Below are 26,199 nucleotides of genomic sequence, written 5' to 3' on the forward strand. Positions count from 1 at the left end.
CAACAAGGACCACTTGGGGGCAAAGGAAGTGGGCTAGGGAGTAAAACACAGTAAAATTGTAGCTCTACAAAGGTAAAAAACCATTAGGGAGCATTTTTTGGCAAAGCAGCAAAAAATGGCAGAACACCGGACCATCCTCCCTCCACCACCGTGCTTGACAGTGGGTCAGAGCTGGTTCTGCTGGTTTCCTACAAACATGGTTCTGGACATGAAGACCAAACATGTCCACGTTGGTCTCATGTGTCCAGAGGACATGGATCCAGAAGTCTGCTGGTCTGTTCAGATGCAGGGTGGACCTCAGTCCTGCTTCCATGTTCTTCTTAACAGAAGCAGTTTCCTCCTGGAAACTTCCAAATAAACTGTCCTGGTTCAGTCTTCTAGTTCTGCTGCCGTGGACGTCAACATCTAAGAGACTCAGTGAGGCCTGAAGACTGAGATGAAGCTGTTGGTTGTTTTTTTTAGTTTTTCTTTTAAATTTCTCTGAGCATTTCATCGTTCGATCTACATTTGCTGGGATGTCCACCTAGACAGCTGTCTTAAATATTCCCTCCTGTAAATAATATTTTCACGGAAGAATATTTAACTGCAAACACTTAAAGTTTTGCTGATGTGTGTCAACAGTTGGTTTTCTAAGTTCTCTGCTGATATATTTCCCTCTGGGCATCGTGATAACACGCATCTGAATGTTGAAGACCAGCAGACTGCGTAACCATCTGCTGATCAGATCAAGGACTGATGCTTGGCAGCACTTTGCTGCACCGTTAACGCAGGGGGTCATTAGTTTTCCTGTTCAGATTAATTTCTGTCTGTTAATTTGCTGAGTATTGACTGAGTCCAGTTCCTTAAATGGTCTCTTGTGTGTCTCGTGTCCAACCTGACACGTGTTGGATATGAGGTAGATCGTCAGATCATCAGCAGCAGTGACCTGGGACGAGACGATACCGAGGCCTTACTACTCGAGGACAATGAGCAGTCATTGGGCCAGTCCCAATCCCCCCCTAGTCCTACTTTTCAGTCCTACCCCTACATTTTGCGCGTTCCTGTGAGGGTAGTGGTGTCCCAATTCCTCTTTGCATGTAGGGGTAGTGGGCATAACGAGGGGTAGTGTGTATCAATCTAGCCCTTCAGAGCTTTTCAGATGCTGACCGAGGGCCTGAGAAAATTTCCCAGAATGCTTTACGTCATCATTTGCAGACTGAATTTAAAAAAAAAACATGGCGGACATTTCTTATTTTTTAGTGAATAAAATCAATATTTTGTTAGTTTCTGCATAAAAATGCGTTTTGATTACATTTCTAGTGAGAAATGTATATTTTCCTTTCATAATATTCACTCAGTGGATGTACATAATCACCCGCTTGCCCGTTGTTGCGAAGATCACGCCAGAATAAAGGCTGATTTATGGTTCCGCGTTACGATTTAACGTGGAACCATAAATCAGCTCCCGAGCCGGCAGGCTGTTCTCATCCCGAAAGCATCGGAGCAAATTTCTTAACAGGCGTTATTTGGATAAATTGCGCCCAGGTTGGGGATCTTAACGGTTACTCTTACGCCTGAAAAAATATTAAAACTTAATAAAGTGGCATATTGACAGCGCTACAGCGGAAATTAAAACAGCTTCTAGCTCTGGGCTTCCTGATATGGTGTGACGTTTGTGCAAACGTAACTACGCAGTCGCTTACGTATCCGAACGTAAACTATGCAGTGACGTAGCAAGGGGTGTCCCAATCCCTAGGGAAGATTACAAGGACTGTAGTCCTACGCCTGTGACTTCATTTTTAGGGCTAGTGGTAGTGAGTAAGGGATAGTGGTAGAAAGTAGGGGGTGTATTGGGATTGGCCCATTGATGCATCTGGCTGATGGTGGAGAACATGGTCAATAACAGTGACAGATTATAGAACCATGGCATCCGGTTCCTTGTTTGACACTTAGCTGATTTTAATTAGATGCAAATAATTTACTGACGTATTTTGGATGGAAACGCCCTTCTGTCAGGGCTCATCTTCATGTATCAGGGTGTAAGCTACAGGCAGGACCATCAATCAATGATTAATGGGGGCGATTATTGTTTTTAATTGACATCAGCTGGCACCTGAGTGCGTCCGTCTGAGTAACAGTCAGGCACGTCTGGGGCAGCTGTATTGTTAGACACGTGATGCTGCCCCTCGTTTTGGTGAATGGATTTTTTTTTTTTTTTTACAAATCATTTTATGTGTTTTTTTTTTTCAGTTCACATACAGTCAAACTATTCAATGTGACAAGGCGTTTCCATTGGTAGGTGTTGGGTAGTAAGTGCTACAAGGGGAATAAACATCAGAAATCTTAACATAAGCCAGAATGGCTTCCAACAACCCTGTATTATCCGTCATCCCTCCCTACCCACCAACTCTACCCAAAACAGACAAGCACAAGAAATAATGAATAGATAAGTAGTTAAATGAATGGGTACATTTTTGCGAGTCGAGCATTTGTGTAGTGGACTCTGAAGAGGATTTTAGACTGTACTAAGCTGTGCCTAGCGCATATGGAGGACGAGTGAACTAGCTCAAGAATTTGATCCCACTGATCGTCTGAGATCGACACACCTATTTCCTCTTCCCAGGTCTGCTTAATGCGAGCCAGCGGATTGGGGTTAAGGGAGTCAATGGAGCTGTAAATTATAGAGGCAGAATGTCTCTGAGTAGGTTTGGGGTGAGCAGGGCATCAATCAGTGACCCGGGTGGAAGGTTGGGGAATTGGGGGTAGGTGGTTTGGATAACGTGCCTGACTTGAAGGAAGCTAAAAAAGTGAGAATGGGGCAAATTAAACCTGGTCATAATCTCCGCAAAATCAGTGAAAACGTGTTCTTTGTAAAGGTTTTTGACTGTTAGTAGCCCCTTGTCTCGCCAGACGCGAAATGTCGGGTCAGACATCGATGGTGGAAACATATGGTTTTTAAAGATCGGGGCTAGGGATGAGGGCTCATTCAAGCCATAATGTTTACGAAACTGCGTCCAGATCGTCAATGAGTTGACTACGACATGGTTCTGTGGAATATTATGAGTCTTGAGAGGGAGTCGCGCAGTGAGAAGGGACTGCAATGTGAACTGCGAAGACCGTAGCTCAATTTGGGCCCATGAGGGAAGCGTTTCAACATCGTTGTCGATCCAGTAGCCCAGGTTGTTGATGTTACATGCCCAATAGTACTGGATAAAGTTGGGTAACGCTAGACCACCTAGCTTTTTGGGAAGCTGCAAGGTAGTTTTCTTAATGCGGGGAGGCTTATTAGACCAAAGAAATGAACCTATCATCTGGTCTAGCTGGTGGAAATTTTTTTTTTTTTTTTAGATTTTTTTTGGGCTCTAGTGGCCCTTTATTGAAGATGCAGACTAGAAAGGGGTAGAGAGAGAGAACGGGGATGACACGCAGCAAAGGTGCGCAGGCCGGGATTCGAACCTGCGACCGCTGCAGGAGGAGGACTGTAGCCTCAGTATATGAGCCGCTGCTTAACCCACTGCGCCACCGAGCGGCCCGGAAAAAAGATTTTGACTCATGACTCATCCAGGGTCTTTTAATGCACAGGATCTTGGTAGATCTGAGATGTGTTTCCTCTTTTAATTATTCCATTAACTCCCCTAACCTTCCATGAAACAAACCTACAGCCCTGACTTGAAGGTGTTATTGTGCTGCTACTCATTACTCACCCATAGTTGCACAGGAGCATGATGGGCTAATACCTCGGTGTGGGGAGGTGGAGGTGGAGGACAAACAGACAAACTAAACAAAAAAAAAAAACAAAGCCTTTATGACAAATTGACACCCCTTATTAGCTTCCAGTTTTTATACTCACCAATCCCCACAGTCCCCGCAGGACTTAACTTAACCTTTATAGTGCAAGTAACGGCAAAGAGTAAAATAAAAAAAATCACATAAATAAATAAAATATTAAAAATAAAAAAAGTAGTGCCACCTACAACATTGTGCCTGAGACAAGACTGACCAAGTGGGAACGCAAATTTTGCAATGTGGCAGTCATCATAAGAGAATACCAGAGAGCCCAAGCCGGTTGATGCACTCACATGATAACAATCTCAAAGAAATGGAAAATTAAAAAAATTAAATAGATGTACTAAACAGGGCAGAAAAATGCAATTCAGATGATGGTTTGGATTTAAATAAAGCAATCAGTGGCATCACACGCTTTCATATTGTCTGTCAGGGGTCAAGTACCCAAGCTATGTTACCTGCATCAATGCTTATATTATGTAGGAGTCAGTGGAAACAGACCTAAGCCCTGCAGATTTCAAAACAACAGGACCAGGCAAAATTGTATTAAAACTGAAAAAGTAACAGGGACCCCATGTCCAAATCACATCACTCAACGCTAACAAGAGGTCAGGATCACTGCGCATCAGCTGTTATCATATTAATACCATAGGTTGAAACATTCTTACTGGCTGAGCGAGTCCCATAAAGTTTGTGATGGTAACGTTAACATTGCCAGTCCCGCTATCCATGTAGCCTGTTAAACAGCTGCAAAGCCGAGGCAAAAGGGAAAAGAAGACTTCAAGTGGCAGGCAGGGAGCCCACAAAGGCAGAGGCCTCCTCAGCTGAAGCATTTCTTGTTACCATCCTTCTCTGTGATCTGAAGCTTCACCTGGTACAGCAGAGCTGGCCGGAGGCCCGGGTTGTAAAGTTTAGCCATGACATCGCGGTAGGCTGCTTGTTGCTCCACAATGTCGGGGCAGTAGTCCTCGTAGATGCGGACCGCCGCGCCACGGTATTTCAGGTCGTTCCTTACGGGCCTCCTGGACTACCAGCTCCTTGGTTTGGTGTCGATGAAAACATGCGATCACAGGTCTGTGCTTGTCCCCCTGTCGTGGCCTGGCAGTTAGGGTACGATGAGCTCGGTCCAGCTCGGGCGGCGTCTGTAGCACTTGGTCCCCTAAAATCTCCATCAGAGCCTTGGAGAAGAAGGTTGCGGGACGAGGGCCTTCAATGGACTTTGACAAACCGACAATCCTCACATTATTCCGGCGGCTTCGCCCCTCCAGATCAATGTTTTTGGCTTTGAGTTTGGCACGGACCTCCGACAGGTTAGTACATGTTGCTTTGAGGACCTGGAGGCGTTCTTCAGTTGAGTTAGCGTTGGTCTCCAAACTCACAATACGCTCACCGAAGTCAGTCACTGTGGCTTGTACCGAGTCAAGTTTAGCTTCGAGAGGGGTGAACTCCGACCTGAACTCCGCTGACATGGCCTAGCGGTGTTCCTTTAGCAGGCTAGTCAAAGTCGGCATGCCAATGTTGCTAGCAATGGTGACGAACGGGTCTGTTGATTTCACCTCTCTGTCCTTAGCCAGCCTAGTTCCAGTGGCCATGGTGCGTATCAAAGATACAGCTTGCTTTTACTAATAAGTCAGGACCAGTTATGACATTTTTAGGATTTTCAGGTCAGTGCGGGGGAGCGCGAAGCGTGCGCCTACTCCATTCCTCTCTCCAGCGGAAGTCCCTTAACTGACACTTTGAACGTTTTTTTCAAAGTTTATCTGCTCTGGTTTGGATTCGCTCTGATCTGCGGGTGAAGAGATGGATGCTGCTGCAGTTCTGGATGTTGTTTTTGATTTAATATACCTCTCTGAACACCGTAAGTTTGTGCTTGATTAATTATTGTTAGACTTAAGAACGAAGACGGATTATCAACCCAGAGCAACAGAAATTCATACTTCCTGTTCCTACATCCACCCAGTTGCTGGGGGGCGTAGTTGCTAAAGTGTGGAGTTCTAGTGTGAAGAGTTTTGCTTCACAATAGTTTCCTCACACGCGGCGGATGCTATCGCTAAAGCTTTCACAAAGCTTAAAAATTCATAATTATTTTTTATTTTAAAATGTATTTCCTCTTTCCACAGGAAACTAAGGTTTATAGTTTACAACTTGTATCAACTTTTAGAGAGTGACATGTCTGCTGTTGTCTGTGTTGGTCACATGTTGTACATAATTATTACCACAGGAAGCTGAAGCTACTAAACTACACTTACTCTTTGTAACCGAGTCTAAATCGTCTCTAAGAGTCTCTAGAGGGTGAAATATTGCATATTGCCTCAGCCTGCAATAAAACAGTCAATTCATGATACTTTCTCATCTCCTAATTTTTATACCTAATAATACAATGTCAGTGTCGTGTACATGAGACAACAATATTGACGAATGTATGGATTTCTCGCTGTGATCGGTGATCGGCAAAATCGGGATCGGCAGATACTGGTTTTTGAGATCGGTGATCGGCCCCCAAAATCCTGATCGGTGCATCTCTAGTTCCGTTGTCGTCTCATCACACCAGACGTGGAGATCTTTGTTTGCGTGAGCAGCTGTGAACTGAACTCTGTCTCTTCGGGATGATTTTGGAGCAGATATTTCTTCAGAGACATCGATCAATCTGCAGAGGCTCTGAGAAGAAGATGTTGGTGGTTTCTTTGGATTTGGCTGACCATTACTAGGTGTGATCCTGAGGGAATCTGCTGGGATGTCCACTCCTAAGATGATTGACAGCGGTCTTGATTGTCATCCACTTGTGAACAATCCTCCTCCCCCTGGGACTTGGAGCCACAGATAGTTTGGAGATGTTTTCTGTACATTTTCCAGGTGAACACACACCTGAATGCTCCAGACAAGCACACACCTTATGTTTCTAGAGGTCTGCGCAGCTGCTACAGATCAGTTCCTCCGTGCTGATGATCAGCACCTGTCTGAAATCCTGCAGAAGCAACAACGGGGTACTCAGGATTGTCCATGTGATTTAATTTGGGTTTATTTTTGACCGATACTAATACAGACATCATCAGACGATTAAAAACCAGGATTAACGGGGGAATATGGGCTTGCTTGACAGGATCCATCAGCTGGTGGATGTGTAATGAATCATTACCACGTTCTTATAGATGTGTTGATGTCAGCAGGAGCTAATCATGCCTGTCTATGTGTGTTTTGCAGGTTGTGCGATGGGAGTTTGTCTCTTTGGCGAAGAAAGCGTCGAGCATCATCAGCTGCAGAACCTGAACTGAACCCGCCGACACACACTTGTGTGCACACACACACCCAGAAGGAGTTGTGTTTTCTCACCGTCAGGCCCACGCTGCCGTACCACGCTGCATTGCTGCGTCTTTGTCGTCCACCATGTCGGACGCCCCAGAGGCTGCGCCCGCCAGCCCCCCTTCCATCACCAACCCGGCCCCCCCTGAGGTCACCAACCCCAACAAACCTGGCAGGTAGGAGTCGCACGGGCCGGCGCTGGCGGGGTCTTTGTTTAGTGAGAGTCCAGAGTGAGGGCCTTCAGGCCTTTTTACGGGGATCTGGGGTGATCTGCTCGCAAAACGGCTTCGATTTGTCACGTTGATGTTCACATTCAAGTCGGGAAATAAAATACCTGGATCTCACCTATGTAAATGTGGCCGAGGCTCAGCGGGCTTGGGAGTTGTCTCACTAAATGAAAGGACGAACGTGTAACGCCAAGCCAGAAATTAAATTCAGACTCCACACTCCATTCAGAATGACGGCAGCGTAGTCGGTCTACCCTTGCGTAAGAAACCAGGGACCGCTCAGTTCCTCCTCACCAAACTCATGGCATCAGTTTAACGCCAAACGTGCTGCGAATCAAGACCTAAAATCTCGGGCTGGGGATCAATTCAAATGTCAAGGATCGATTCTGATTCTTAAGATTCAGAATCGATTATCAAGGTTTGATTCGATTCCCATATTGATTTGTGTTACTGTTATTAAAACAATTTTTTTGAGCTGTTGCATGAATTACATGACTGTGTAGTTCTGCAACATATTAATACTAGTATTATATTGAGATTCAATAACAAGTATTGGCAGCTAATCATGCTGTAAGGACCAATCAGCTCCCAGAATGCTGATAGAACTGCTTTCAGAAATATCGTGTGGGTCAGAATTATCAAACAGATCCAGGGAGGAAACAGAGACGGATGGAATCAGTTTTATTTTTTTTCCCATTTATGAGAATTTTGTTTTTAGCATTTTATGCAAATGTAACCCCAATACAGTATATAAAGTAATGAAATATAGACAATTTATGCAATAACTGAAAACATTAATGTTTTCATACCTTTAAACCTTTAAAGGCAAAAATATGGCACAAGTTATGCTCGTGTCCAACAAAATATTCCTTTTTTTGGCATAAACAAAAAAATACCAAAAATTGTAATGTAATGATGAAAAGAAATCGATCTTTAGATATATGAATGGATTTTTAGGAATTGATATGGGAATCGATTTAAAATCTGAAAAGCGATCTTTTCAACACAGGCCTACTAAAATCTGACCCAACAAATCCAAATCTCTGACCGAGATTGCAGTCATGTTTCCCAGTTATGCTCCTCTTTTTCTTGTCATCACTTCCACAGTTGTAACTCTGAAACGAGTCCAATCAGCGCTATCGCAGGAACGCAGGCAGTAGTTGGGATCAACACACTTGGTGTTGAATTGATGCCGTAGCAACTTGACTTCCTCCACCATCAAAAACGTCTAGTGAAACAAAAATCGGCCGCGGTTTACATGGCGATCTAAAAGGAACGTTGCAAGTTCTGCATCAGCCCTGGTGTGTTTGCTGTCCATGAGCTGCCTCCTACAGGGAAGTTTGTACCTCTTTCCTTGCTTCCCGAGAGCTTCAGCCATCCTTACTAGTTTTAGGTTATTCTGGGATATTTTAACCTACAATCTTGCGCATAGCTCCTTTAACGACGTGGCGATGAACGGCGTGGGCGAGACTGTCTCTTGGACATGTTGAGACACTTTTTTTCTTTCTGATATCGGAGTATCAGCTCATACCAGTTCATTTTTTCTTTTTCAAAGAACAAATTAAGCACTTAAAAAAGAAAAAAAAAACTACTGAATTAAGAGATCTAGGAACAGAACTGACAGTGCAGCCTCAAATATGTCAGATAAACGTTCATTTATACTTTGACAGAGCACAGAGATTCAGCCACAGAAGCTGCGTTTCCATTAGCGTTTATTCTGGGTAAACCTTCCAGGCAGGAACCTCTATCGGGGCCGACCGGCTCCTCGGTCACGGGTGGCCGTAATACCGTTCACAAATGTCCAGCAGCGTGCAAGGAGATGAAAAAGAAGAAACCAGCAGAAGAAGAAAGACGAGAAGGATTTAGTGAACAGACGGGGACAGAAATGTTCCTGGTGTTTTGCTTTTTAACAGACATTGCGGTGGTATCAAACAACATTAAAGGAAAACCCCAGACACGTTAGTTCTGGTAGCAAAATTTCTGTGGTCCGAATGAGGTGTGGTCACATGATTTAATCTTATTTGTCAGTAGACATCTGTCCTTGTCCTTTGCTTTTAACGCACCACTAGTTGGACTAGGCCATTTGTCGGGGGCCCAAACGCGGTAGTTTGTGTCGTAGCAGATCTGAAGAAGCCTCTGACTGAGGACTCCTGGTGTGTTTCCACTAGTGTGGGTTCCAGGTAAACTTTTCAGGGCCGGATCGTTGATGCAGCTCCATTACCAGGAACGCCGCTGTAAAAATGGTCTTCAGAAACCTTTACGGGGTGAAACACTCCCCATGGTAGGAGAGATACTCAAGTTGGTCAACGGGAACCTCCTGGCGAGGGTCTCTGCTGATCTGGATTTCTAAGGGTCCTTTCACACCTGTCCCGTTTGGAGCAGTTGTTCCGGAACAGGGAGCGTTTCCCCCTAAAGATCGGAACGTTTGGTACATGTGAACACAGCAATCGCGCTCGGATGCGGCAGGCGGCTTCTCGCCCGCAGAGCAATCCGCTCTTGCGCTGGTCGCAGATACATGAATGGGAAAGCCGGCGGCGGTCGCTGCTTTGCACTCTCTCTGTGAAAGGGGCTTGTTTTTCCCGGGGTACGGAAGAGGAAACTCCCAGAGGTGGAAAAAGTACTGAAAAATTGTAATTGAGTAAAAGTATCTTTACTTTGCTTAAATCCTACTCAAAGTAAAAGTAAAAGTACTCATCTAAAAATTTACTTGAGTAAAAGTACAAAAGTACTTCATTTAAAATGTAATTTGAGTAAAAGTTACTTTCAGTTATTTAATGCAAAAAAAGGATGAGTCACGAATCAAATCCAGCACAAGTTGTTTTAATCAACTTCGAGGCATTTTAAAGTACACATCAACACTTGGCCAAGGGTTTTTGTGGCTTTCCGCTTCAGAATTTCTATCTTCGTCGGGCCATATCAGCAACATCCATCTTCAAACGCGTGGATCCAAAAGGGCGCGCAGAAGGCAAGGCGCACTTTTTCTTCTTCTTCTTCTTTTGTGTTTCCGGCAGTTTCGACGCATCAAGGCGCACTTTCACGTTCACTTCCGGGACACAGGGTTTTCCGCCCGCATTTAATTTTTTCACCATAAATTTTGTACTCAGTAACGCTAGGGGGTTCAAATGTAGCGAAGTAAAATACTTGGGTCAAAATGTACTCGAGTAAAAGTACAAATTACTTATTTCAAAAACTACTTCGAAAATTACAAATTACTCATAAAAAGTACTCAATTACAGTAACGTGAGTAAATGTAATTAGTTACTTTCCACCCCTGGAAACTCCTTCTGCGTTCATTTTTGACCAATCAGAGAACAGTTGGTTCGCGCATGGCATTTGTTAACAGCTTTGAACCGCTACAGACGGTTCCCTTGTGAACTCAATCCCCACAAACGAAATACGAAACAACTGTATCGATTTAGCCCCTGAATCGGAACAAAACAAACGGGCCACAGGTCTGAAAGCACCCTAAATTACATTCAGCTCTCTCACATGAACATTAATCAGGAGTGGTAGTCTAGTGGTTCCGGAGGTGGGCTTGGGTCTTAAGACAATGAAAACTACTGCAATAATCTCTGTCCCTTAAGGGATTAATCAAGTATTTTTAACTTTGAATTTGAAGCAAATCTTTTGAAGCGTTTAAGTTCCGTTCAGAAGAAGTTCATGTTGCAAGCGTGTGTCCTGCTGGAAGGTCTTGTCAGAAGTCCTGGGGGCGCCGTTAACACTCACATGTGTCTCAAAGCTCAAAGCGTCTGGTTCCTCTCATGTTGGTGGCTACAGGTGGAGAGGTTTCATGTCATTTACTCCACTACTTCTGGTTACTGGGGACATCTGAAGCTCTCCTGCTGTGGACATAAACCCGAGTGTGTGTGTGTTGTGTTTTGTTTCGTTCAGGAAGACCAATCAGCTGCAGTACATGCAGAACGTGGTGGTGAAGACTCTGTGGAAACACCAGTTCGCGTGGCCGTTCTACCAGCCCGTGGATGCCATCAAGCTGTGTCTGTTGGTACGTCACCGTTACCCCCCTCCCCAGGGCCAGCCCCAGTCCCCCCCCCTACCCCACTAACCTCTGTGTGTTTGCAGGACTACCACAAGGTGATCAAGAACCCCATGGACATGGGAACCATCAAGAAACGCCTGGAGAACAACTACTACTGGAGCGCCAGCGAGGCCATGCAGGACTTCAACACCATGTTCACCAACTGCTACATCTACAACAAGGTACCTGCCTGCACCAGCGGTAACACACCTGCAGCGCTGCAGCAGGACTGTAACACCTGTTTGTGTGTGTGTAGCCCACAGACGACATCGTCCTGATGGCTCAGGCTCTAGAGAAGATCTTCCTCCAGAAAGTGGCTCAGATGCCGCAGGAGGAGGTGGCTCTGCTGCCTCCGGTTCCTCGGGGGAAGAACAAGAGCAAACAGCCGGCAGCCAACACAGGTGACCACACAGCTTCTTCACCTGTAGCTCCGATCATACGGGAGTTCAGTATTCAGGGCTTAAAGTATTCCGGCACCGTGCCGGATCTCCGGCGTACGGAGTTTTTTTTGTTGTAAGTTTGAGTCAACCGAGTTCGTCTAATGAGAGGGAAGCAGGGCTCGCCCTCAACCAAACTAACACTAGCCAATTAGAAGTAGAGCGGGGGCGGGTCTTTGACGCCAGCAGGGCGCAGAGCGGTGTGTTTCAGTCTGAATACGAACACTCGCATATCACCGACTTCAAGATGGAGAAAAAAATCAAAGTCTGTAGAGGATGATTTGGCCGATTAAGAATGAAAATGAAATGGCGCTGGGCATGGATGGAAGAAGTGGGCGGAGACGGCAGGTGTTTCAGTAGCTGGTGCCAGAAGAGAGCCAGGTGCTTTTGCACGCTCTGCTCTAAAAAGCTACTGTACGCCAGTAGCGGGAAAAAGTTGTACCTCGCCACGAAGGAGATCCCGCTCATAGAGCGGCTGTCAGAGAAGCTCAAAAAGAGTATGTTTTCATTAAGCATTGATGAAGCCACCAGCCAGAGCACGGACAAAATTGTTTGCTTTTTTTATGATGATATGGCCAGAGTTTCAACATCTGACAAGCAGAAAAGTTAACCTTGCCAATGCCTCAGTACTTCTGCTGGAACTGAAGATGTCCGGCAGTCTTATGAGTTTGAGTGGAAACAAGTCACAAGTTTTCTACTGGACAATTGTGTCGTTATGAAGGGAAAGAGGACTGGACTTGAGCCATAAGCCAGGAGGGAGAACCCCAGACATCCTGCCAGGTTCTTTCCTCTCTTTTATTGTTCAACTGTTGCACTGTAAGTGTTATGCAAATTAATATAATAATATATATATAATATAAATATATATATATATATATTTGTCCTTTACTGAATTAAATGGTTGCTAATCAATAATTCAACCAATTTATTAGCCTGCCTGAGTTTCACCTGCCCTTTTAAGAACATTATGACCTTTAATTTAAAATATTCATACCGTATTTTCACGACCATTCGGCGCACCGTGTGAAAAGGCGCACCCTCAGTTTTGTGTGTAATTTTTGGATTTTAAACACACATACGGCGCACCGTCTCAAAAGGCGCAGTCTACACCGACGGAGCTGCCCACACGCGCGCCGCAAAATACACACGCGCTGCAGAACACACAAGTGTGCTTATTTAAAAATAGAGCGGGAGCAAAACTTAGTTTGATATTTTATTTCACTTTTCACATCAATCAAACCCTTCAAAGTCTTCATCTTCTGTTTCCGCATTAAAGAATTAAAAAAAACCACCGGGTCGCCGCACATAAACCTGTCTCAGCCACTCGATCATCTCTTCATCCATCCAGCCCTTTTCATTCGCCTTTATAATGACTCCGACTGGAAAAGTCTCTTTTAGGCAAAGTTTTTCTTTTAAAAAATCACCATCGGCGCCGGTTTCTGTCCATCAGTGTGGCAGCCAAGCAGTAAATGACGACTTCTAATACCCCGTCGTGCGGATCCCGACCCGCGGTGGTCCCGGTCCGCTCCCCCGCGCTGGACCCGGGTCCCGGTCCGCTCCCGGCGCTGGTCCCCGTTAACTCCCCCGTGTGATTCACCTAACGTGAGCGGCACCTCGTCCATGTCGGGGATGTGTCGGCTGCAGAATGAGCGGAAGCTCTCCATCTTTTCCATATAATCCGCCGGGCGCTGCTGCTGCGCTGGCACCGTTTCATGAAGCGAAAGCACCAGGATGGACCTCCATGAAAATGTTCAATTTTCATTTCTTCCGCCAGCGCTACTGCTTTTTTTCACGTCCGCAACTCACGGGTGCTTCACACGCCCCTTCTCCCTTTACTGTTCTCATGGTGGCTCCGCCTCACATTACCGTAATACAGGTAATAGAAACGGCGCACTGTTTCATTGGGCGCGCGGCACATTTTAGAAAAAAAAAAATTTTTATGTGCGCCTTATGGTCGCAAAAATACGGTATTATAGATTGTAGGTCATCTTATACACTGTCAAACACAATGACAACTGGCGAAACTTGATATCAAAAGCATCCATAGTGAATTTTAGTCATTTAGTCATTTTTGTTGCTTGCCAAGTTGCCGAGCGCATGTGCCCCCGCTCTTGGGAAAAAAGAGAAGGAAAACGGTTGAATGAGAGGGAATACCTGACCAGTACCGTACATGAGAGACACTACTTGGACAGTACTACTGCTGGAAGTGTTTCCAGTAAACCAGCTGTAACCCATAATGCAGCGATCACAACGCTGGCCTGTCTTCTGCTCTGGTGGAAACAAAAGTTGCGCTTTAGTTTGATAAAACTCATCACGGTCCGTGTTTCTCCTCTCACCTTCTGACCTTTCTCCAGACGTAGACGTCTGCAGCAAACTGTGGCGAAGCTCCTCGTTCTCTTAACCGTCTGGGACGTCCTTGACAGTTCACATCTGGCGCTTTTATACTAGTACCTACTCAGCGCGACTCCACTCGCCTCCACTTGCCTTGCCCTCGTTTGTTTTTAGACACCCAGATGAGAAGTAGGCGGGATTGGAGCGACATATTTGATTGTGTATCTAAACCGAGAAGACAACAACACTAAAGATGTAGAACCTGGAGGAGATGATAGATGTGCTGCTGGATCTGTGGCTTGTGTTTGATATCAAGTTAAAAAATGAGAGTGAGAGAAACTACAAGCGGCAACGCTTTTTTTTTTAAGTTTGTCTCGGCGCTGCTGAAAAGTCGTCTGGAGCCGTGAGCAGCTATGAAGAGACAGAGCTCCTGGTAGATCTGGTCGTTCCTTATCACCCGTCTAGATCACTTTTTAATTCTCTCCTCAGCACCAGGTTTATGAACATCTGCACCTCAGAGTTGGATCACCAAACAGACTTTTGCTGCCGTTGTCTGTTGAATAAAATGAACAAGAATCCGTCAGAGTCTCTTTCTCTGATTTCCTCCTCCTGACTCAGACGTCTGACTCCAACCCCCCGACCAATCGGTGGCCTGTAGTGTGATGATGTCAGATACAGCCGACTCAGCAGCTTAGAACCTCAGCAGAATAGTTACAGAAAAAGTATCAACTTGGCACGCCTCCACCCGCCTCGACCCCTAGTGGAAAAGCGCAAAACCGGGGCGAGTCGAGTCGCGCTGAGTAGGTACTAGTGGAAAAGCGCCAATCTTCAGGGTGACTCGTAGAACCTGGAGTGAGTTTAGAGACGGCGACTCTTCGAGTTGAGCTGCAGCATCGTGACCACAGAACGTGGTTTCTGCAGCAAGCGCCGTCAAATCCCTTCTGGTTCATCATTGGTCATCTGACCTGCACTTATGAAGGGAAAAAAACACCTTGATAACCGGAAACAAAAACCAAGTTGAGCTTTATTTCTGTATCACGTTTAAAGCAACCTCAACGGGAGTGTTGTATGGGTCAAAATTAATATTCCCACTGTCAAAACATCCACGAATCCCTGAATCCTGGAATCACACACTACGTTTCCATGCAGTCAATAACCCTTTGCTAACCGGAATATTAGCAATAACCCGGTTTTGCACGGCCATGTAAACACCAATAACCCCCTTGAATAACCGGAATTTTAAATGGTTTTTAAAAACCCGAATATGACCCCTGGGTTACTCCTTTTCTAACTGAATATTTGGTCATGTAAACACCTAACAGGATTTCCCCGTCAAAAGGAACAGGAATTTGTTTTCCGCGCATGTTCTTTTCACAAGGAATCTTGGTCTTTTGAGTCCAGGAAGTTCTTATAAACACAGAGAAACAACAAGATCAGGAGGAGACTAATCACTTCATAAATGTAATGAAGGATATGAACATTTTGGTATTTGTAGACAGTAGAAAGTACCGGGATAGAGAGATTTACAAAAAGGTGAGCAAAAGGTTGCACGAAGCAGAATTTGTACGAACGCCAGACCAGATCAAGCTCCGCTGGAAGACGCTGAAAAAGGCGAATTATAGGGCAGAGAAACAAAACGACTTCTACTGGACTGTTTATTACCCGCCATGCTGCTGTTATTGTTGTTTTTTTGGATTTGGATACAGGAAGAAGAAGTGGAAATGACGGGAATTGCGTCATGACGTTCTCCGTGCGTCGCTGGTTTGATCCAGATATTCCAAATGATTACAATTACCATGTATACAGGGGAAACCCTGTTTCATCACGCATGGAAACACATTATTCCCAATGTTTCAGTAACCGGAATATTGACCTTAGCCCGAATTTTGACAGCATGTAGACGTAGTCATTGACGAAAAGAATCAAACCCAGGTGATGGAGTTCCCCTGTGAACACCCCAGCGAGCCGTTAGCTCCGGGGGCAGTGTTCTGCAAGTTCCTACTTCTCATGAACTTGTTCAAACTTCAGTTCACATAGTTTAAAAATGAATAGTTCACGTTCATAGTTCACCATTTTCAATTTGAACTAGTTCAAATTCAGTTAATTTCAATATTTTTAGGTGAGAAGTACGAATGAAAAGCCCCCCTATCCTAAAACTGTTCACTGTACACCAGTGGTCTTCAACCCTGGTCCTCAGGACTCTGTCCTGCATGTTTTAGATGTTTCCTGCTTCAGCACCCTGATATAAATGACTGTGTCACTAACAGACTTGTGCAGACCTGGATGACAAGCTGATGGCGACCATTAATTAGTATCAGGTGTGATGATGCAAGGAAACATCTAAAAGATGCAGGACGGGGGTCCTGAGGACCAGGGTAGAAGACCCTGCTGTAAACTATCATGTATCGTCCTAGTGGCTTTTCAACTTTACTCAGAGGCTGTAAATCAGTTTGTCTACCTGTTGCAGGTAAATCTACCCTGAAGGAGCAGCAGTGGGACTGGGGTCGTTTGGGGCTGTTGGGTCTTCTTGGTCTTTCCTGATCACTTTGATTGATTGTCAAGGACTTACAGATATTTTCTCACACGGATGCTTTAACTCCACATGACATTTCAAATTTGAAGTTGACGAGGCAGACGCTCAGCTTTTTTTCTCAGCGCAGGTGGACATAATTTGCACAGAAAGGTTAGATTTTTACCGTCGGACTCTTTGGGAGACGATGTGTAAAATTCCCGCAGATAATCATAAGCGCAGGCGTCATCTGACGCTGCTCATGTAAAGATGCACCGGGCTCGGACCCCCGTTGCCATGGAGCTGGTGCCCGTTGCTACGCTAGTGTGTGCGCTGCATTGTGGGTAATGTAGTGTGAAGTCGTCGTCTCGTCGAGTATTTTAAATGTGCCGTCCGCTGGTGAAATGTATTCCGTAATAATTGGACCTAAACAGTGAAGCTGAAACTCACATAATCTGAACAGTTCAAATTGAAGTTCCTGATCTGCAGAATGAACAAGTTCACGTTCAAGTTCTTTATTTGCAAATATGTTGCGCTCGGTTCAACGTTCTCACAGAAATTATGCACAACACTGTCCGGAGGGTCCGTTGACTGGGGCAGGTTGTCGTAGCGTTGTGCTCATCTCCGTCTGAGCAGGGAAAACTGTTGTGGACATGTTTCTCATGGCGTCTGCGTCTCTTTTACAGTGAGCCAGCAGGCGGAGTCTTCGGCCTCCCCTCCCCCCTCCTACCCGTCCCCCTCTCCCTCTCAGACACCTGTAATCTCCACCACACCCACGCCTGTCCCGGCCACGCCCCCCGTCTCCGCCCCGCAGCCCCCGGCGGCCACGACCATGATGCCGTCAGCGCAGCCTGTCATAAAGGTTAGTGGCTTCACCATGGATTCGGGCTGTAGATATTTCCATATAGATAATCTCAAGAAAAGTCTAATACCAATGGGAGATGTTAAGCCTGTGTGGTGGTTTCCATCTTACTGCAATTATCTTTTTTGCTGCTGTTAGGCCAGCAAGCAACATTTGTTTATTCAGATCCTCCTGCAACTGAGCAGTTAATTGTGGATAAATGATTTAAAATAAGTGTTTGAGGGTTTACTGGAATATTCTGTACTGTTATGGAGGATAATGCAGTGGCAACCTGTTGCCAGAAGTTTGCAACAGGTTGGCATTCCCAGACCATGTGCATGAAGGTTCCTGGTTTATTCTGAGAGCATAATGTACATAAAGAGCTAACCAGGATCTTCATATGGTAAAGCTTGTGAGGTGTTAAATAAGTTATGTGTACAAATTGATAATGAATAAACTGATGATCTTGGTTTCTGGAAGATGATATTATATTAGTCCATACATCGTTCCAGTTGAAATTTTTTGTTGAAATCCATATTGCAAAACAACAAAATATTTTATTTTGGTATATGGCAGCAAATCAAATTAAAGCCAAACTTGAAAGATGTATTTAAAATTGGTATAGACTACCTTGTTGCAGCTATCCTTGTCCAGTTTTCTTCTTTTTCTTTCTAATCTTCTTATTCTGTTTTCCTTATTATTAATTATTAATTGTTTTCATCGAATGCTTAGGTCCGAGGGGTGGGTTTGGAAGGGTGTAAAAATATGTGTATAATGTTTGTTTGACATCATTTTGGATTAAAAATTGGGAAATTACAAGAATAAATTCATAATAATATGAGAATAAAGTCATTACATTACAAGAATAAAGTCGTAATACTACAAGAATAAAGTGGTAATTTATGAGAACTCTAACAGGAAGAGCACATACGTCTTTTGTGGAAGAGGAGCTGTCTGGTATAGTATAGTATACTATAGTATAGTAGTGGTGACTGCAAGGCTAGCGCTGGTTCCATCTGCTGCCATTCAAAGAGGTTTTGTTGTTTCTCAGGAAACAATGAGGATGATCAGAAAGATTTTCCTCTTCCACAAAAGACGCAATTTCTTCCAAGTCTGTGTGGTTCTTTCTTCGTAATAGACGCAGTCGTTTGCACAATCGTTTTAAAGTCCTTATACTGATGATAATTCGATGCTGATGCGCCAAACGATTAAGTATTTCCTTATTTGTGAAACCGTAACCAAAATATAACTTCACAAGATGCTCAATATTCCTCATTTTAACAGGGAGAAGAAGCTCTTCCTGTTACAGTTCTCATAAGTTACGACTTTATTCTCGTAATATTCAACTTTATTCTCGTAATATTCAACTTTATTCTCGTAATATTCAACTTTATTCTCGTAATATTACGACTTTATTCTCGTAATATTACGACTTTATTCTCGTAATATTACAACTTTATTCTCGTGGTATTACGACTTTATTCTTGTAATATTACGACTTTATTCTCGTAATATTAGGACTTTATTCTCGTAATATTACGACTTTATTCTCGTGGTATTACGACTTTATTCTTGTAATATTACGACTTTATTCTCGTAATATTACGACTTTATTCTCGTAATATTACGACTTTATTCTCGTAATATTACGATATATATATATATATATATATATATATATATATATATATATATATATATATATAGATATATATAAATTAAATAAAAACACAAAAAAAAGGTTAGTGTCTTCACCTGTCTGGGAGTTAGCTCTCCGTCCGGCGTCCGTCCTCATACGAGTCTGTGTGTCCAACAGAAGAAAGGCGTGAAGAGGAAAGCCGACACGACCACGCCCACCACGTCGGCCATCTCCGCCGGCCGTGCAGACTCCCCCTCCCCCCCGGACGCCAAGCCGGCCAAGCTGGCGTCGGCCCGCCGGGAAGCGGCCGCCCGGCCCGCCAAGACCCGGCGGGAGACGGTGGAGGAGGTGGCGGGGGCCGAGGTGGGAGCAGGGGTGCCCGGAGCCGTGGGGAGGAAAGCGGGCAAGCTGGGCGAGCAGATGAAGCACTGCGACGCCATCCTGAAGGAGATGCTGTCCAAGAAGCACGCTGCCTACGCCTGGCCCTTCTACAAACCGGTGGATGCAGAGGCGCTGGAGCTGCACGACTACCACGACATCATCAAACACCCCATGGACCTCAGCACCGTCCGGGTAATGACACTAGTCTAGCTCAGGTTAGCTCAGTCCTGACCAGGGCTGCAGCTGTCGAGTATTTTAATAATCCAGTATTCTACTGAAAACTCCATCAAGTAATCGAATAAAACATATTTCTGTTTAGTTAAAGAGCAATTATGAATATACACAATATGTTAGATGTTAATTGACATTACTAAGACTAAATTATATAATCCAGTAGGTTCATGGCTGCGCATTTAAAAACCCTGAACTTACACCAGTTGACCAAATTCACTGCCTTCACTCAAAAAACTAAGGATCTTACCAAGAAATATTCTTATTTCTAACCTAAAAATGGTTAGCTGTTTTTCCCACGAGTTTCAATTGAACTTTCATTTGTGTCAAGCACATTTTAAGTTCTAGTTAAGTTTTAAGTTAAAGTCTTGATAAGATTTTGAGTTTTGGCAGTTTTCAAAATAAAATTGAGCCCTGCTCTATTGGAGCACATTAGGCACCAGCGCTACTTGATGTTTTATCCATCAATGACTAAAATTGAAAACTACCCAGTTAGCTTCATTACGTTTTTATTTTTCACCCTCATCACTCTACAGCTCTGTGCTTTTACAGATTAAATGCATCAACAGTCGTCATAATTAATAGAAACCTCGCCCTCCACAGGGTAACGTTATGTTAGCAAGGTACCGTAACGTTAATCTCATTAATTAACAGTGTTCGCCTTGGTGTCGATCTGGAAATGCTGCCAGACTTTTGACATTTTCTGCCTTTTCTTTTAGTTAAAACCAAATATATCCGCCTCCTCTTTCTTCTTCCTTTACGTGCGTGGCGCCACCGCGTTGTGCCGCATTAAGCGTAGTCCGGGCGAAAAACCCTGCTTTGAGCTGCAAAATTAAACAATTCCTCGAGGCAGAGAAAATTCTCGAATTACTCAAATAATTCGAGGAATCGTTTCAGCCCTAGTCCTGAGTTGTGACATCAGACTGATGGCCTTTGGGTCACGCAATCAGATGTCACAACTAGGGATGGAGATTTGATGAAATTTCCTTCATCGATGATCAGGGAAATTAACAATCAATTATCGATTAATCATTATGTTTTTCATATTACAAAATAGAACGAAAATACAAAATACACTGTGTTGTTCCTCAATAAAATATTTATTTTAAGAACAGTCCAACTCTTTGGGCGAATACATTGGCAGTTTAAATTGCATAAGCAGCAGAGCCGGCGCCCAATTGACGCTCTTTTGTTCCAAAATAAAAAAATCCAAAAACACAATCACATTAAACACTCAATCAAAAATATAATAATACTTAGGACTGACAGGTTTTGCCAAAATATAACTTAAAACTATTCCTAAAGGAACGGAGCAGAGAAAGACGGTGAGAGTGAGGGAAAATATTTAACAAAAGTAACTTACTCAGTGGTGATGACTGCTCACTTCTAACAGTAAATAAAATAAATCCAACAGCAGCCTGCTGATTTTTGTTGATAAAGATAAGCATCCGTCCTACCATTGCGGTGATGGCAGCCTGAGAGCAGGACGCACCGCCACCGACGTTAGGCAGGGTAGTGTTACGTTGTTGTAATAGTACATCATTTGAGTTGTGGACGTGTTGTATTTATACACAACTTTGCAGTGTTTGCAGAGAAATTCGTTATTTTTCAAATCAAAATGCTCCCACGCTAAACTTCACTGTGCCCTCTTCATTTTTTTTCCTGGAGTCTCCGGTAACTCCGGTGTCTGAGTAGTTTTCTCAGTTGAGTGCCCCCCTGGTGGTAAGATGCTGGCACACAGTGAAATTCACTGCTTTGCTTGAAGAATCAGCACAATACAACTTTTGATGCCAGACTTTGATCGATAAGAAATTCACGTGATCAACAAAATTCCTAACGATCAGTAATCGATCGTCGATCAATCATGCCCATCCCCAGTCACAACCCAGGTCCGGAGGCAGGTAACTGATCAGAGCAGGCCCAGTCCAGACACCACAAGTACTGACCCAGAGTTGCTGCTCTGGAGGAACGTTGTGAAATCTGTAATTAGTCTATGAACATGAGCACGGACACAACACCCTGACAACGGCGAGTACAGGTAGCAAACATTAGTACAGTAATCCCTGTTTTTTTGCGGGGGTTTACGTTCCAAAAAGAATTATGGAGATCCACACCGCGACCCGATTAATTGGATTTGAACGGGAGAAAATGAAAAATGATTATGAAAAAAAATACAATAAGTACAGTAGGACAAATTGTGACTGGCGCGTAATTCCCTGCTCTTCTGCTCTTCAACCATATAAACATTGACCTCGTTATAAGGTGACAGTAAACGTATAAGTTTGTTGTTTTGTACTTTTCACGTGTACGTCATGTCGCGATCATTTTCTGGTGTAAAGAATAAACCGATGATGCTAAAGGGGCCAATATACTAGCTGTTTGAGCGTGTGATGACGTCCGTTGTTGTGAGCGTGTACCTCGCTCAAACACCACGCGAGGAGAGCACGTCGTACCAGCAGTAACCAGTCTACAGAGCCAGAGTTAGAAAAGTAATATTTTAATTCATTATTTTTTTATTTAACCTTTATTTAACCAGGTTGGTCCCGTTGAGATACAATGACCTCTTTTTCAAGGGAAGCCTGGCCAAGACAGCAGCCAGAGAAACATTACAAGTGCAACAATTAAAAACAGACACCACCAACTCACTCAATAAAATAAATAGATAAAATACTAAACACTCAACAAGATAAATAAAAATGTGTGCTAGGTTAAAACAAGAATACAATTACATTTACATTAAAACAACAAGTGTGAAAAGTAGCTGCTGCAAGATCCTCCTGCTTTTAAAATTTCCAACAGTGATGAGATCCTTCAGATTTAATGATATTAAAATATTTGGTAGTAGTATAATAAACCAGCTGGTGGAATAAAGATAAATAAATAAGACAGCAACACAGATGAAGAGGAGATTACTGCTCTGCTTTCTTGTGATCTCGGTAAAGAAAACGGCATCAGCCTCTAACTCTGCAGCTGCATCTTCTGGTTCTGATTCCCCGCTGCAGCGACTGGGATGGAGGACTAACGTCACCCAGCAGCAGAACTAAACCAGAGTTTTTATTTTGTAATCTACATTTTAGTCTCGTTTTTATTCGTCTACGATATTGCATCATATATTTTATTATCGTTATCTTCACATGACCAGCATTTCCATTGCGCCTCGTCTCGTTTTCATCAGGTGATAAAGGTTCGTTGACGATGATATTTAGTCATAATTTTCGTTAACGAAAGCAACTTTATTGATGATGAGAAACAGCAGCAATATTTCTGCATTTCTTCCGTTTCATTAGACGACTTGTTACATGGAATTTTCCCGCTGATTCAGCACAAAACCAGACACGGCGAGTCCCAGAACGCAGCAAGTCTTCAGGAGAATAATTTACCGAAATATCTGGAGCAAAGTCAGTGTCGGTCCAGCGTTTGATGATCGGTGAACAAAACACTCCACCCGCATCATCACCGCTACATCACCGCTGCATCATCCCACGAGCACGACTCGAACACGATCTGCACCAGGACTGTGTTGATCTGTCGCCGCTGTTTTGACCCGCATGTTTGTCTCTGTGCAGTAGTGATGTCACATCATAAATGTGACAAGCCGTTAATAAAGGCTGAATTATGGTTCTGCGTTAAATCAATACAGAGTCTACTCCGTAGGGTACGCGGCTACGCAGGAGTCTCTCCGTAGACTGACGTGCACCTCCCAAAAAATGTAACTACGTGTCGAGGCGACGCAGACCCAACGCAGACCGAGAGGGCTGTGATTGGTTCGCTTGGTAGCAACGCATTTCCGGTTCCGGTAGTGTGAAGCAGTAGTGAACTTTCAGCGGAGGGTATTGCACCGCGGAGAAATAGAGTGACGGAGAAGTCTGAAGGGTTCACGACGGCGTCACGGCAACGGCGTGTGCTCTGCGTTGGTTTAACGCAGAACCTTAATTCAGGCTTAACAGCTGCTCAGCCTTTCTTCAAAACAGTCTTCAAGATTCCGACCTCCACATCTGGTCACTTGTGGTCAACTGGTATCTGACCTGGACCAGCGCCACTCAGAGCAAAGCAAAAACTGCAGGTCGTGCATGTCGACATGAAACGAATGCAGGGAGACGCGTGACGGCCATGATGAGTTCTTAACAGCAATGATAACGGCTTACCTGCTTCAAAGTGTTGCAGACAGTTTGGTCTTTTTTGAGCATTAAAACTAAACAATATTGATTAATGTAATGTTGGTGCTGTCTGTTGGCTAACATACATCCTCTTTGTGCCATCAGCTGGTAAAAGATCATTTAAGATGAAAAACTAACTTATTCAACACTTTTGATGGAAAAGCAGTCAGACCCACAACTTTGGGCAGAATTTATGTTAAAATTATGGACTTTCACACAAAAGGACGTCTTTTGGGTTTTGAATAAGTCATTTTATATTTATGGAGATGGTTCTGAATAATCCAAACGAGCCTTACGACAATTCTGCCTTGGTTTATGTGTGAAAAGTAAAACGTTGTGAGAAAAGTAAAATGTATTATTTGTTGGCTTTTAACAGAAAGATGTATCGAGGGGAAAAAAATCCTCACAAAATCAATCTAAAAAAATAATTGATGTTATTTATTTATTGATTTTTCTGCACACAATTGATGTTGTTGTTGTTGTTGTTGTTATTTTCATACTGTTTAATTTTTCACATTTTGTACACCCTTTACACTGGTGTGTGCTATGATTAACATGCCCATGCTGATTCAAAATCTTTGTAATAAGCATTCAGCATTACACCTTTGTTACATTGAAAAAACTTCAATAAAAAAGATCTTGAATTTAAAAAAAAAAAGTAAACGATAGGTCAATCGGCCAGAAAATAATGGTTGTCAGGACGATGAGGGAAAAACTGAACATGAATCTCGAATTAGGGCCTCAGGATGATTAAAGGGTTAAAACTAGGGCTGTCAAACGATACATTTTTTTAATTGCGATTGATCGCATGTTGTCCATAGTTAACTCGCGATTAATCACATTAATCGCACATTTATTCACACCTTTTTTTGCTGTTCTAAATTACCTTTAGGTATTTTTTAAATGTTTTTAATACTGTTAACAACATGAGAAAGGGCAAATATGCTGCTTTATGTTTATTCAACTTTCCACAAAAAAAAAAGCTTTTGACCTGAATGTAACATTCCTTCATAAATACAAACAATGTAGTCCCAACTTTACACTCGTAAAGACTAACTTAAGATTCCTTGTTTTTTTAAGCAGCTCAATGTAAAACAATGAACCACATGCATCACAAACATTGTACAAGAAGTGCATTGGTCAGTTACATTTTCCATGTAATCATGTCTCATATGGAGGAAAATAAAAGGCTAAAAAAATATCCCCTTTTCCTAAGTGGGATCAAAACAGGGTGATACAAAAAATAAATGACAAACAAATAAAGTGCACTTGTAACAGCAGGGAGTGTAACTCAACCTATAAAGTGCAGTTGGGCTATGATTAGCTATTATTAACGCATTAACTTTGACAGCCCTAGTTAAAAGTTTAGAAATGAGTTGGAGGTGGACTTGTTGAGACTGGGTCAAGTACAGTTTAGTTTTATTGACAGATGTTTGGTTGTTCCTTCTTTCCAACAGAAAAAGATGGATAAAGGGGAGTACAGCGACCCTCAGAGCTTCGCCACTGACGTCAGGTTAATGTTCTCCAACTGTTACAAGTACAACCCCCCGGATCACGAGGTGGTGGCCATGGCCCGCAAGCTGCAGGTACGTCCGCTCAGCCGTCGGCCGGCTCCGCCCCATCATCTGTACCGGCCGTCAATAACGCCTTATCTGGTTTGTGCTCAGGACGTGTTTGAGATGCGGTTCGCCAAGATCCCTGACGAGGGCCTGGAGGTGTCAGTCCCGTCTACGACGCCGCTGGTCAGTAAAAGCACCGCCTCCTCCGACAGCAGCAACAACTCCTCCTCCGACGAATCCTCCGACTCCGAGGAGGAGCGAGCCACGCGACTGGCCGAGCTTCAGGAGCAGGTTGGTGCTGCCGACCAATCACAGGTCAAGAACTTCCTGGTTTTCTTCTTTTTCAGCACGATTGTAGATTTGATGAAGCTGTCTGAATCCATGCTCCTTCATGTTTCTGTGGCTTAAGAAGTCCATGTGAGATTAATTCAGCAGGTGGAGGCGTGGCTCTGCATTGATTGTAGATTCTAGGTATTGATGATTAGTGTATTCCATCAGTTGAAGGCGGTGCACGAGCAGTTGGCCGTCCTGTCGCAGGCGCCGGTCAGCAAGCCAAAGAAGAAAAAAGAGAAGAAGGACAAGGAGAAGAAGAAAGAGAAGGACAAAGACAAAGGAAATAAGGCCAAGATAGAGGAAGAGAAGAAGCCCAAGGCCGCCGCCCAGCAGCCCAAACCAGCCAATCAGAAGAAGGCACCAGCCAGGAAAGCCAACAGCACGGTAACGGCCACCAGGTAGGAGATTTTCTTTTCATGTTCAGGCAGACATGAGATGAAGCGCAGCCAGAGA

The 26,199-nt window shown here is 43.8% G+C and overlaps 1 protein-coding gene across 2 annotated transcripts in view; it reads left to right on the forward strand.

Moving 5' to 3' along the window:
* LOC133450765 (bromodomain-containing protein 3-like) overlaps positions 1-26,199 on the forward strand; it is a 36,983-nt gene that overhangs the window by 2,895 nt on the left and 7,889 nt on the right. Inside the window, exons 2-10 of one of the 2 annotated variants that reach the window (XM_061729625.1) lie at positions 6,967-7,241; positions 11,184-11,295; positions 11,373-11,510; positions 11,585-11,729; positions 17,292-17,467; positions 19,263-19,658; positions 25,312-25,440; positions 25,522-25,728; positions 25,912-26,144. In XM_061729625.1, the coding sequence (XP_061585609.1) occupies positions 7,150-7,241; positions 11,184-11,295; positions 11,373-11,510; positions 11,585-11,729; positions 17,292-17,467; positions 19,263-19,658; positions 25,312-25,440; positions 25,522-25,728; positions 25,912-26,144 (1,628 nt within the window). In that variant the 5' untranslated portion in view covers positions 6,967-7,149. The remainder of the gene's footprint in view (positions 1-6,966; positions 7,242-11,183; positions 11,296-11,372; positions 11,511-11,584; positions 11,730-17,291; positions 17,468-19,262; positions 19,659-25,311; positions 25,441-25,521; positions 25,729-25,911; positions 26,145-26,199) is intronic. The other variant, XM_061729626.1, reaches the window with a different exon arrangement.

This window comes from Cololabis saira, chromosome 9 (assembly GCF_033807715.1).
Source record: "Cololabis saira isolate AMF1-May2022 chromosome 9, fColSai1.1, whole genome shotgun sequence".
Classification (NCBI taxonomy): domain Eukaryota; kingdom Metazoa; phylum Chordata; class Actinopteri; order Beloniformes; family Belonidae; genus Cololabis; species Cololabis saira.